The following is a 13,878-nucleotide window of genomic DNA, read 5'->3' as shown; positions in this document are numbered from 1 at the left end:
GTTTTTCAAAAGCATGGTCATTTAGAAAAAGGAACGTAAACAAAACTCCTGATTTTTACTAGGGATGAGTATCAAACAATATTTCTGTATGGTCACGAGTGTTTTTGATTTGGATGAAACGTTCTTAAAAATCTTCTCAAATTCTCTATAGTTTATATTCATGTTTATAGTTATTGTCGTCTTTTTTGCCTTCAGACTTCTGTATATGTTAGTTGGAAATGAAATATCTATAAACAGCTCTTCACTACATTTTAAAGATTGTGCAACTTTATTCAAAATAAATTCGACTTGAAGTTGCTCTTCTCTAAATTAATATTGTGAATTTTGATTTATTCTAACATAACATAAACTAACCACGATTCATACATGGAAATTCAATTGATTGAAATGATTGCACAGAAAATGCACATTCTGTTTTTTTTATTTTTATTTTAATAAGGACATAATAAAATGAAAAGGTTAGTTCAGTTTTTAGTTGATCTTCACAAAATTACTATGAGATTTTTGTTCAAACAAACAGATAAGATCCAGGAAAGCTGCAGGTCCAGACGGCATCGGACCTGGACTGCTCAGGGACTGTGCTGACCAGCTCTGTGAGGTGGTCACTTACATCTTCAACCTGAGCCTGAGTCTGGAGACGGTCCCAGTCCTGTGGAAGACCTCCTGTGTGGTTCCGGTTCCTAAGATGGCGCACGCTAAGGAACCAAACCACTACAGACCAGTAGCCCTGACCTCCCACCTGATGAAGACCATGGAGAGGCTCATCCTCAGCCACCTTCGCTCAGTGGTCAGCACCGCAACGGACCCGCTGCAGTTTGCCTACAGGCCGAACATCGTGGTGGATGACGCTGTCATCTACCTGCTGCACCGGGCGTTGACTCATCTGGAGGACGCTGGAACCGCTGTGAGGGTCATGTTCCTTGACTTCTCCAGCGCCTTCAACACCATCCGGCCAGCTCTGCTGAGAGAGAAGCTGGAAGGGGCTGGAGTGGACAGACGACTGACTGCATGGACGACCAACTACCTCACCAACAGACCACAGTATGTGAGGCTACACAACTGTGTGTCGGAGGTGGTGGTCTCCAGCACTGGTGCTCCTCAGGGGACGGTGCTCTCACCGTTCCTCTTCACCCTCTATACCTCGGACTTTACATACAACACTGGCAGTTGTCACCTCCAGAAGTTCTCTGACGACTCGGCCATTGTCGGCTGTGTGTCGGGGGGGAACGAGCTGGAGTACAGGTCAGTCATCAAGGACTTTGTGGACTGGTGTGAGCGAAATCACCTGTGCTTGAACACCAGTAAAACAAAGGAGATGGTGATTGATTTCCGGAGGAGAACACCACAATACACACCGGTGAGCATCCAGGGCTCGGACATTGAGGTAGTGGACAGTTTTAAGTACCTTGGTGTTCACCTCAACAATAAACTGGACTGGACTCACAACACCGATGCCCTGTATAAGAAGGGCCAAAGTCGCCACCTTCTGAGGAGACTGAGGTCCTTTGGAGTGTGCAGGCCTCTCTTAAGGACATTTTATGACTCTGTGGTAGCCTCTGTTATCCACTACGCCGTGGCCTGTTGGGGAGCAGGCAGCACAGACCGGGACAGGAAGAGACTCAACAAGCTGGTCAGGAGGGCCAGTTCTGTCCTTGGCTGCCCACTGGACTTTGTGGAGGAAGTGGGTGAAAGGAGGATGTTGACCAAGTTAACATCCATCATGGACAACACCTCTCACCCACTACATCAGACAGTGGAGGCACTGAACAGCTCCTTCAGTGGCAGACTGTTACATCCCCCATGCAGGAAGGAACGGTTCAGGAGGTCATTCATCCCAACAGCTGTAAGACTGTACAATGCCACAGTTTAAAAATGCATGTACAAACTGGTTTTTCATACATCCATAGCTCATCTGTATATTCTGTGTCTTTACTTTATTTATTTAATTTTATTATTAGGCATAACATGTGTTATGTTGTAATAGTGTACATAATTTATTGCTTACTTACTTTTACTTTTTTCTATTTTTGTACATTTTTTTGTATTTGAATACTTGCACATTTGGGAACACCCCTCACTTTTGCACATTGCTGTCACTTTTCTTTTCTCTGCTCTTTGGAACTGCTGTGACAATTGAATTTCCCCAATGTGGGATCAATAAAGAATATCTATATATTGAAAAGGCATCAAAGCACGTAAGCTTCTGTTGTTTTAAAATAGGCAGCATAAAGTCGGCCAAAATAAATATGCAATCAAAATTTTATTTGAAGGTTTTAGAAGGCCATTTTGAAAGCTAATAATTTGCTTTTACTGTAAAAAGAAGTTTGGTTCCCTCTTGTGGTCCAAACATAAAACTGCACAAGGAGGGAAAAAAAAGACAAATATATCACTACACTTCCCATGACGCATCATTGCCGGTGAACGTTGCGTTTGTGATAGTCGGGAAAAAAATAATCAAAATAACCCGCCTGCCTTGACAGCCAGCTTTTTAAAAATAATTTAAGAAATTGAAGTACGCCCATTATTATTTATTTTATAAATTACGACTTAAAACGTGTTTATTCAATTTTTTACCTTTCCTTAAACGTTATGCATTTTAGAACAGAACAACGAAAACGTGTGCTGTGTAAATAATAGACCTATATGTCGTGCAGTTATAAGTTCGGGCCTCAAATGAAAAGTTAATTGTTATCGTTTTAATTTGAAGTAAAAAAAAATTATGCGTCACGATGTTGCCTTTCGATTTGAGTGGGTCACTCAAATCTCCGATGCGCACATGAAGGCCACGCGAAGGGAGAGTGGTTAAATTTGGTGCTGCGACAGCTCGCAAATCATGTAAGTTGAACATGTTTACCATGAACTTTTGTTTCAATGTTAGATTTATGAGGGACTTTACTTTAATTTTATATTAATTACTGAACGAAATGTAATTTTTGCCACTTTGTGTTGTCTGTAGGCTACTTTTACTTTCGATTTTCAAAAATGTGTGTGTTTTTGTTTTCTTTCATTTTGTGGATAGTAAAAGTAAAAACATTTGGACTGGTAGCTTGCGAAGTTTCAGTTACACGTGGTGAACACACTTTCACCTTTAAACGTCGGTGTTCAGGCTGTAGAAGAACTGTTGTTTTTTTTAATAGTGTTGTTTGTTTATTGCCGGTGAGTAAACAAATCCTAAAAGAACGGGAACCGAACTTTAACGAGCCTTCCCATCTGAGAGTGCGGGACGTAGACACCCGCCGTCAGCAGTCAGACTCATGATCCTCGCTTGTTTCTTGTTTGCAGAGCGCGGCTCTCACCATGATGGAGAGGGCTGCAGAAGAACTGCCGCCGGCCGCCGCTGATGCGTCAGCCTCCACCTTCTCTCAGGTGGTGTTCACGGACATCCCCCACTCATATCCACCCTCAACCACCGTCACCTGCCGCTACACCTACAGCACTGCCTTCCAGCCCAACTCCAGGGACTGGGTGGGCATCTTCAAGGTGGGCAAAACTGGCTTTGTGTTTGCCTTTTAGTTCATTCACATTTTTCAGAAATTATTTTTATTTTTTCCACAGGTGGGGTGGAGCACAATCAAGGATTATCACACCTTTGTTTGGGTGGAGCAAGAAGAAGGACAACTGACAAGTCAAGCTGTGTTTAAAGGTTAGTGTTGTCATCTCTGACATCAGCTGGAGGAGGTTTGGTCATGTTTGTGATGAACACTTTCATGTTTGATGTACAAACTGTGTTGGAGACCTAATCTCTCGATCTGTGTTCCTCCGATTAGATCAAAGCAGAAACATTTAGTTGAAATGTTGAATCTTTAGGCTGCATTGTGTTTAACGGCTCACTCCGATAGTCTTTTAATTACGATTATGTTGTTTTTAGCCAAAAATTAAGTCGTTTTATCTGACATAGTTTCTGCAGAGTGGCTGGAGATCATTCACCTCTGAGTTGTGGGGGAGACTGTTGGCATGGAACAAACTCGCCCCCCTTCCCCTCAACCATCTGTTTACAGTCTCTCCCGCAAGCTTAGAGCCCCCATACCCCCAAACCAACATTGTTGGTGCAACAAAATGGTGAGCAGTTTTGGAGCTATCCAGTGATGTGCAGTGAGGTTCACGACTGGTGAGGCACTGATGTCATCAGTCAGATTTACAAACATTTGAACCCTGCAGAGTAGCTTATTCACCAGGTCAATGCGCCGCTCCTTCTGAGTGACATGTCTAAACAAATTTTACACATGTAATCCTCTAATTAAAGAATGATGCTAAGCAATATTAAAGAATGGGACAGCTGCACTTGACTTGCTGTCACTGATTCTATTTTTCTTTAGCCGCAGTGTCACATCCTCTGGGATCACCGGCGGCCTCTGCATTTCCTAGTGTATTTCTAATGTACAGTTTAAGCGAATAAAAAAGAGGAAATGGGTCAGAAACGGGCACCAAGGTAATCAGATGGTTGGCGAGAAATAAGCAAATGAACAAATTACAAATAAAGCGTCTTTTATGATGATGGAAACACAGAGAATAGCTGTTAAACGCCTTGTCCAATGATTTCGACCAACAGGTTGGACATGTCTTGAATCTGTATAACACAAGTGCATACATGGGGGACACCTCTGGCGAGAATCACTTCAAAGATGGCACAACATCCAGCTTTTATTTTGATAGTTCGTTTTGATAATCGGAAAGTTCATTTGCATTTTAGATAAATATTTAGTTTAGAGTTAAATATTTAGCTCCAAAATAAATATTTAGTTAAAAAACTAAAAATATGAATTAGGATTTAAATATTCATTCGTTAATCTACTAATCCGTTCTTTCCCTTTTCACATCCTTGACAGGTCGCCAGTCTGTCGCAGGGCAGATTTAAATATTTATTTAACTAAACCAAACATATAATTGTAAAAAATATTATTTACTGGTACCTTTAAATCAAATATTTAGCTTGTTAACTAAATATTTAGTTAGTAAATGTAAAATTTATAAATGCATAAATTAAAAGGTGAAAATATGCATTTGAAAAAGGAAACCTGCTTTTTTTCCCTTCTAAAACAGGCTAAATAACCCAAAATATTGCTGTTAATACTTGACTGTCTTACTTTACAAACGGCATCCCATACAGGAGGTTCTCCCAGATGACTGGACAGCAGCTAAAAGGAACCTGTGAGGAAGCATTGACTGTATAGAAGCACTGGACGGAGTGGTTCCTTCCCAAAATCGCATTCCAAATAGGAAGTACGCGCTAGCTCCAAGCAGCCACAATCTCATGGACTTCCATAGAGAAATAAACAGCTATTACTCAGTCATTATATTGGTCAGAATAACCATTCTTGTTAGCTACCTTCTCTAACATCTTAATGATCCTAATACTTTTTCTTTTTTTACTTGTAACTTATTCAAGCTGTAAACTGACCAATCAGATGCCTCAAAATAAGTAGGTGGTCTCATGTCAATCAAAACACTTGATTGACAGATTCTCCCAAGCTTGCTTTCAGTGGTAGGGGTGTAGACTTCCAACAAGCTCACTCCTGATTGGTGAGAACAGTTGCCATAGAAATGTTGACTCAGATGGACTCGGACCAATCACAGCTTACTCACAATTTCTGGTTCCAACATGGCGGTGTTCATATCACAAAAAGACGACGACTGAATCAACTTAATTTCATTAGAGCTGGAAGTAAGAATTTTCTGTAGGTGACATCACAATCACTATCTGCATCATTTCCTGTGCCTTTAAATTTTTCAGAACTCTCTGACCAGCAGGCAAAAAAGAAAATTTTGTCGAACCTAAAAATCCTCTTAAGATCTTTTATTTTCTTTTGCCAGTTTTTGTTGAATGCTGACTTATGATTACTAATCAACCTTTAAAAAAAGAAAAACCTGCTTTTAATTGGTGGAATTTTTAACTTTTACCTTTTTACCAATATGAAGCAATCCAAAATAGATAAATAAAATCTAGTAGCAGTTGTGCAACAAGACTGTGTTTTATGTTTAGCATTGTCTTTTGTATACATTCAGAATACTACCTCCCTAAAGACGAGCTTGAGTTCTACCAGTTCTGCTACATTGACAGCACCGGGCAGGTGAGAGGAGCCAGCACTCCTTTCTGTTTCCAAAGTGCGGCAGAGCAGAGCATGGGCAGCATCAGCAGCTTCGACACTTTGTTCGTTACAACACAGGTACTAAACCGGAAGCACACAGTCCTTTCAAAAGAAGAGCATGCCTTCTTTACAGATGTGATGAAGCAGCCCAGTCAGAGAAAAAAATGTGTTTAATTTGCCAACTATTATACATGATTACTAATGTATTTGCAGTCTTCTTTGCTGTAAAGAAAAGTAAATAAAAGTTTGTGATCAGGTTCTACTGACACACAAATTCCCATGAATGTTGCATTCAAGTGTCTGTTATACATTTCATTTTTGCATGACTTCTGCCCTTTGTATACTTTTCTTCCATTGACCTCAGGAGCAGGTCGAACAGAACCTCCGTGAGAAAGATAAGCTGCAGGAGGAGTTGCATTTGATGAGAAATGAAAATGAAAGCTTAAGAGGCTCCCTGCAAAAGCAGCAGAAAGAAACCGCTAGCTTCAAGGTCTGCAGATGTGCCCCGAAAGTTTTTTCCATGTTCTCCTGTTGTGCAACAAAATAGCTCTTTAAAATGAACTTTGACTAGTTGACACAGTGCATTTTGGATTACGCAGATGCTGAATGAACAGAAAGAGGAAGAAAGGTCAAAGCTAATCGATGAGATGGATCAGATCAGAGCTGAGAATGAAAAACTGAGAAACCTGCTGCAGCTACAAAAGCAGGACAACAAGCGCTTAAAGGTTCGTCTCATTTTCATTCACAAAAGCTACTTTTCACTGAATGAAATGTGTGAAAGCTTACCTTTGGTGGCCCTGCCAGGAGGAGTTGGTGATCAAGCTCACCAAGCAGATGGAGCTGGAGCAGCAGAAGACAACTGAGCAGAAAGCACAAGACCAGATTTCATGTATAGCAGCTGAGGTAAGAAAATGTCTTTATCTTCTTAAGGCCCGTCATCAACCTCTTTCTGAGCCGATTGTTTGTTTCTCTAGGACAAATATAATCGAGCTGTAATGAAGATCAATCAGCTGAAAGAAGAGCGCGACAATCTCAGGAAGAACACAGACGCTCAGAGTGAGGAAATTGCCCAGTGAGTGACACAAAGTCTTCTGATATTTACTAGAAAAGAAACAAGACCGCTGGAAAAAGTAATGATATAATCTACTCAGATCTTAACGATTGTGTTTTATGCTTTAGACTGAAAGCCAGACTCAAAGAAGGAGTACGGGATCTGTCCAAAACGAAGGACAGCATCCAACTTCTGCAGGTGACTCCGATCCTCCCTAGATTTATTCTGTTACCGTAAAAAACAGATCAGTGCGTTTACACTTCCCATTTAAATCCAAATCTGACATTCCAGATCTGGTATGGGTGGGACTCTGCATCTGAAACTTTAATAAACAATATATATATATTTTATAAAAAAAAGCTCCTCTCAACACAATAAAATAAGATAAGATAATGTTGGATTTGGAAAAACACTTCTAATGGATTATGCTGTGTGTTATAGCTACAATAGAACATTTTGAAAGTTAAGTTGTAATGGTGGCTGTACAGTGGAGCAATAGTTAGCACTCTTGCCTTACAGAGGGAAGATCCTGGTTCAAATCCCAGCTGTGACTTTTCTGTGTGGAGTTGGCATGTTTTTCTCCTGCATGTGTGGATTTTCTGGGCATTCCAGTTTCGTCCCACAGTCCAAACACATGCTTCATAGATTATAAGTAGTGTATCTCTAAATTACTCCTAAGTTTGTGAGTGACCCGGGGCAGTGCGGCCACCGGAGTCTTTACGTAACTTGAAAAGTGCGAGCGGCACTTACACGGCATGCTGTCCAGCCCGGCCTCTCCGACGCTCCAAATCCGTTTTGGGTAAAACCTATTTTCCACTGTACTCACCACGTTTTCACCGTGGTGTAAACATTGCGTCATTTTTGCTGACACAGGGTCATAATGTGTTTGGTGGAACGTCATATCGGTCATTTAACACCATGGGTGACGAGAGGCTGATCACAGAGGTGCAGAACCACCCCATCCTTTGTGATACTGCACATCCTTTTTACAAGGATAACAACAAAAAGGAGAGAACCTGGGGTGCAGCAGGACTGCAGCCATCTGTAGCCAATGTGAGTCATCTGCCGTAGCCAGACCGCTTCACCGGAACGGGACTGGATGCAGTGTGAGCCCAGAGTGAGAGTGTGCAGCCCTGCAACAAACAGGCAACATGCTTATAGTGTACCCCACCTTCACTCAACAGTATCTGGGATAGGCTCCAGCAGCCACGTGACCCTGAAAGGGATAAAGCAGATTCTGAAGATGGATGGAATTTATATTAGTATTTCGGATATTTGGGAGTAATTTTTGAACAGGCCGGCTTAAAATTGAAAAAGAAGTAGGAATGGTTTCAACAACATATGTACAAAAATCTACAGAGTTTGTGAATTTTTTGCAAGTTAATCAATGATGGATTTTGGTTTAGTTGTCTTCGTGCTACTTTTACCTTTAACAGTACTTGTTCAGCCGAACACAGCTCAGGACAGTGAATTAGTGTGTACAGCTGATGCTGAAAGATGATTTGCCAAAAGCATGCAAACAGTAGTTGTGTTGTCTAACACAAAACCCTTCTGAACAGAGCACTATTGCAGTATTTAATGAAGATCATTTTAGCAATTTTATGGGACCAGTTATGTAGCTGGCCTTTTTTTTTTGGCTTTTGCTCAGACCGGCTGTCTTTCTTCCCAAACTGACAAAAATCCACTAGAGAGATAAGCAGGTGTAGTGGATTGTTTCTGTACAACCTTTTTTCTTTTGTGAATGAAGGACTTTCAAGGAAGTTTCAGGCTGCTGTTCCATGACGATCCTGCAAACAATGAAGCAGCTCTCAAAGAAAAGAAAAAGTGTTTCAAGCTGAGTTAAGCTGAGATGTGAATCATCAGCGAGGAGAACAGATTGACTCAGTGCAGAATTGACAGGCTATGAAGCAAAACAGCAGTTAATTGTTTCCTGAAAATGTTCTCAATTTTTGTTTCCAACTAAACTTTTGTAGGAAAATTTGAAATTAGCAAGGTTAGTTCTTCCTTTGTTTTCTCTAAAATATAAAATATCTCAGCTAATAAATAATATGCACTAAGGCTGGTTTTAATCAATTTGGTCAAATATATTTATCATAGAGGATTCAGCCTTTCCCTTTGACGGCACATTCCATTCTAACTTACCGTTTCTCCCTGAATAAATGTACAAATGTGTGCTGTCAAACCCGGTTAAATGCTGTTTTTCAAAAATTGATCTACATCTGACAGGCTGACCTTCTGAGCAGCGAGAAAGAGAAGGAGAGACTCGCTGTACAGCTGCTGAGGTTGCAGAACGTGGATCAAAGCTTGGACAAAATGAAGAGGGAAAACATGGAGTTATGCAGGAGGCTGTCGCAGCAGGACAGCCCGCCAAACTCCCCACTGGATGGCATGGAGGTGGGACCAATGAGGGGAAAAAAAGAGAATGCAGGAATGTCAGGTAGAAGCGGTGCAGTTTTAATGGTGTTCTTCATCAGGTGCAGTATCAGGCTCTCAGCAAGCAGCTGCAGGACACTCGGATGAAGCTGGAGAAGGAGAGTCGAGAGTGCAAGAAGGCAAATGGTCTGATTGAACATCTCAGCAATGAGCTGCAACAAGTAAAGCAGCAACTGATGAGGATGGCCTCTTCGTATGAGCTGGAGCAGCGAAAAACCAGCAAGTATGAGGTAAGCATCCAGGCGTCTGCCTGCATTCTAAAAGAAATGTAATCCTTAACATTAAATTCGAAATATAATTCCGACAACTGGACAATTTCACTTTGGTGAACACAACGGTTTTGAAATGCTAGAACTAAAAGGTTTTCCTTCCTCTGCATTCCTGCTTTAGATGCAGATCAGAGAAATGAACGAAATGTTTGCAGATCGAGAAATCCTAGCCCAAGGAAGAGAGCAGGAGTTCAGGCTGTTAATCCAACAGAAGGAGGAGCTGAGCAGAGAAAATGAGGTGCGCGCCCATCAAACTCACACATCCAACTTTGAAGAGACTCATTTCAAACAGTTTGTCTGTCTGGTTCATCCATTAGGCGCTCAAATCCAACTATGAAAAAGTGCGTGAAAGTATGCAGACTTTCGGAAACTCCAGCACAGCTTCTGCTGCTGACTCTGGAAACATGCAGCCTGACATCACCTCGCTGCCTGATGACGCCGACACCACCCCTGACCACAGGGATGAAACTGAGCAGACCCAGCATGTGTCCACAGGTAAGGATGCTCTCCCAGAGACGGAGCCCTGCTTTACTGTGTCATAGGGAGCAAGAAGGGGAGCTGCTTCAGAAATGTATCCCAGCAATCTCTTTTAAAATACACATCTAAAACATTTATTCCAATGGTTAAACATCTTCCTGCAAGACTGAGCTGTAATTATGTTTGGATGCGCACAGTATTCCTAATAAATGAATAGCAATTATAGAGGAAATCACAACAAGATCAAACTCAGCAGATCACACACTTCTGGATGTTTGTAAACATTTTCTAAAGGTTACAATGAATAAAATCTGACTTTTGTCATTAAAAATTAACTTATAACAAGATAAACCATTTGACCTTCTGTGTCCTAATAGTTCACTAATGTTTGGATTCAAGTTCTCAAGTCAAACGGAGAGAATATTTAGATCTGAGCGTCATTTATGCCCGCTTTTTAAAGAGTCACAAAATCATTCAAACACGCTGTCTGAGTTTCCTCACTGCTACTTAACCCTTAAAAGATTATATAGCGTAGGATTATCCAGTGCCCTGGATTTTAATGCAGTTCAGACATATGCTCTCTACTTTTGCAGAAGTAAATACCTAATAAATATTAATATTTCACAAAGACTATTTATAAATGCATTCATTGTTTTATGATGATGAAAACTTGGATGATTTATAAAAAATATATGTATATACATTTTCTTATGTCTATATTAATCAATCTTGTGGGCATCGATGCATATTCTTTTTTTTCTAGAGACTTCTAGGAAAGTCCACTGGATTTTGGAGGTGTACATTCAGACACTTCAACAAAATAGTGAACCCTCTATATAGTAGTGAGGAAATTCTGACATAACCATAATGTACTCTTGAGTGTTGATTTTTAAGTATTCCAAATACAATGTCCTGCATGTTTGGAATGTTACCATATTATTGGATGTTATAAGCTGCTTCTCATCCAGGATATGAGTTTATTAGGAATGAAATAAGAATATCAGCCTGAATGGATTCATTGTTTTGTTTTTTACCATCAGTGATGCAGTTTAGTGTTTAAGAATATTTCCATCACACATTTTCAGTATATTTTCTTCATCTTGAAAAGAAACTGTGGCATTAAAAAAAATCTAGCTGTCATAGTTCATGACAAATATGATTGTTCCAAAGCTGTAAAAACGCTGTCCAAGAGGACTCTGTCTGTTACTTGTTCTTAGTATAAATCTGTCCCCAAAGAAAAAATAGAACTGCTGAAGGGAGGTGTCCATTTTTGTTTTTCCAGCATGATAGAAGCGGCAGAATACCCAACATAACATAACGGCTGATATGTTCCATTTAGTATTACTGAACCAGACATTAGCTTTGTAAATATAAATGTTTTATGTCATAAAGCAAGATTGTGTAGTATGTTAAAGTCAGAGAAAGGCACTGCTGCTGCTTTTAACTGTCTTATTTGATATTTAATGCAACAACAAGCTGTTTCATCTCTCCTCTGCAGGTCCCATCAGGGAACAACAGGAAGGGGAGGTACCGGTAAGTTAATAATATTTGTTGAAGATTGATAAAAGCTCAAAACAAGAAAAATATGCAGTTTTTACTTTAATAAACTTGTGTTTTTTTATGTAAAATGCTGTTTAAATTTCCCAAGGATTTCATGAGAGACCATTTCCCTCTTAGTAATGGAGTCTACCCATCATTTTTTGCCCAAAATTTCAAAGTAAAATCAGTCTGTTGTTTGTTCTTAATGTTGATCTAATCAGCAAACTCCCCAATAGTGACAGCTTTGATTTCATTAATGCAATGTTGCCCCACGAATACTTTATTTTTCACATTTCATGACTATATCAAAATTATGAAAAGAAAATTCAAAATTGTTTTTTTGTGTTTTGGCTTAAAAAAACAGCCAAGTATCAGTTTGAGTTCCCCTGAATCTGCCTTTAGCAGATCAGGAGAGACAACAAAGGACAGATTACAATCTGTAAAACAGGTTTTAATAACATATACCATTAAAAAAATGTGATAAGTGTTTCTATGAATCTCAGTTATACAGAACAAGATTTCTAGATTGATAAACGTCAGAGAAATGCCTCTATTTACAAAAATAAAATGTGTTGTTCATTTGTTGATTTTCACCATTTTTAAATCTGGAAAAATCCTTTATTTTATACCCAAATTAGTCATAAATGACATCTGGGGAAATAAATTTGGAGCCTAAAAACCTGTTCTGATTGACCTGATGGTCATCAAGTCTTTTCAGGAAGAGCAGATCAGACAAATAGTGACTTCTAAGTTTGTTGACAACACAGATTCAATTAATACTGTGGCTAAATGTAAGCTTCAACATCTCACATGATCCTTTAACACCCACAAGTGATTCATCTGTTTACAGTTTATTTTTAAAAGAGGTCCTAAAGCATTACCCCCTTCCTATTTTGGTTTGTCCTCTGAAGCAGAGTCTCCATTTGTTTCCACAGCCACCGCTGGTGTGCCGTCACTGTCAGGAGAGGTTTCCTGGGATAACCCAGGAGGAGTTGGATCAACATGAGCGGAGCCACAAAGTGTGTCCCTTCTGCACTATGATCTGTGACAGCATGGAGCAGTCCGTGTTTGAGGACCACGTCTACGGCCACGAGCTATGAAAGTTTCAATTACACTTAGTCTGACAGTGTTTGACAAGATGGGGGGAGTGGATCATTTACTGTTTTTATTTTTAGCTTTAGCCGTCTGTTCTTACAGCTTGTTAAAATCTTAAACCTGGCTTTAATTTCAGTATAAAATAGCTGCTAAGCTGGTAGCGTTACTCACTTAAGTCAGCTTCTCAGAATACTGCAGGGTGTGTGGGGCTGTTTTTGTTTCCATAGGTTTAAAGCTTATAGACTGAAATCTGAAAACATAAAAATAGTTGCTTAAAAGCTACCGCCTTATTTAACACATTGAGACCCGGGTCTAAACATTTTCCTTTAAAAAATATTTATTTCATTTAACCAGTCTTATCGCCACAAATAAGTTACTTTTGTTCAGTAAATGCAATGTATACTCTTCAAGTTTTGTTTCTCAGTTTTGTCAAAAGACCAAAGTAAGCCTATGTGGCCTTTAGTGTTAAGATTTCAATTAAATAAATACATTTACTTTGTGGAAAGTTCTTAAAAGTTATTAACATCTGATGCAGAAATCTAACAAAAACGTTTCAACAATCTCAGATTTTAAATACTTAAAAGTTAAATCTAGAAAATTAAAGAATTGATTACTAATAAGTATTACTGTTACTTATTTAAAGTGTTTGTCTTTTTTCTTGAATTAATGCCATTTTAGGAATAAATTGTGCCAAGCAAAGCATTTAAAAAAAAAACCTTACATATTTTTAATCTGTAGAAATTTTTTTAGTTGTCTTTTACGTTTAATTTAACCATTCAAGAACCTAAAATGCTAAATGGTGTGTATGTAATGTTCCATGATGTAATCAGGTATCCAACTGTTTAATATAAAGTATATGCATGAATGTTAGGGTAATTTAGGTGATAAGGTGTAAATGCATAAAAAAATAAAATGAGTACTTAAACAT

General features: G+C 39.4%; 1 protein-coding gene across 2 annotated transcripts; it reads left to right on the top strand.

Moving 5' to 3' along the window:
* Positions 1–2,733: 2,733 nt before the first annotated feature.
* Positions 2,734–13,877, top strand: calcoco2 (calcium binding and coiled-coil domain 2). Of its 2 annotated transcripts, none has more exons than XM_078937899.1 (15): positions 2,734–2,835; positions 3,283–3,480; positions 3,556–3,643; positions 6,004–6,164; positions 6,451–6,576; positions 6,686–6,811; positions 6,891–6,989; positions 7,061–7,158; positions 7,266–7,335; positions 9,364–9,531; positions 9,612–9,800; positions 9,961–10,077; positions 10,157–10,334; positions 11,815–11,849; positions 12,791–13,877. In XM_078937899.1, exons 2-15 carry the CDS (start codon positions 3,298–3,300, stop codon positions 12,953–12,955), a joined length of 1,803 nt encoding a protein of 600 aa, XP_078794025.1. In that variant the 5' UTR covers positions 2,734–2,835; positions 3,283–3,297; the 3' UTR covers positions 12,956–13,877. The 2 variants fall into 2 exon arrangements, with proteins under 2 accessions (XP_078794025.1, XP_020567607.1); XM_020711948.3 differs by having other exon boundaries at positions 2,834–3,156.
* Position 13,878: the final 1 nt, after the last annotated feature.

The sequence above is a fragment of the Oryzias latipes genome, chromosome 19 (genome assembly GCF_053564925.1).
Source record: "Oryzias latipes strain Hd-rR chromosome 19, Olatipes_Hd-rR_3.1".
NCBI lineage: Eukaryota > Metazoa > Chordata > Actinopteri > Beloniformes > Adrianichthyidae > Oryzias > Oryzias latipes.
The sequence above is the reverse complement of the archived record's forward strand: the minus strand, read 5'-3'. Positions and strand labels throughout refer to the sequence as shown.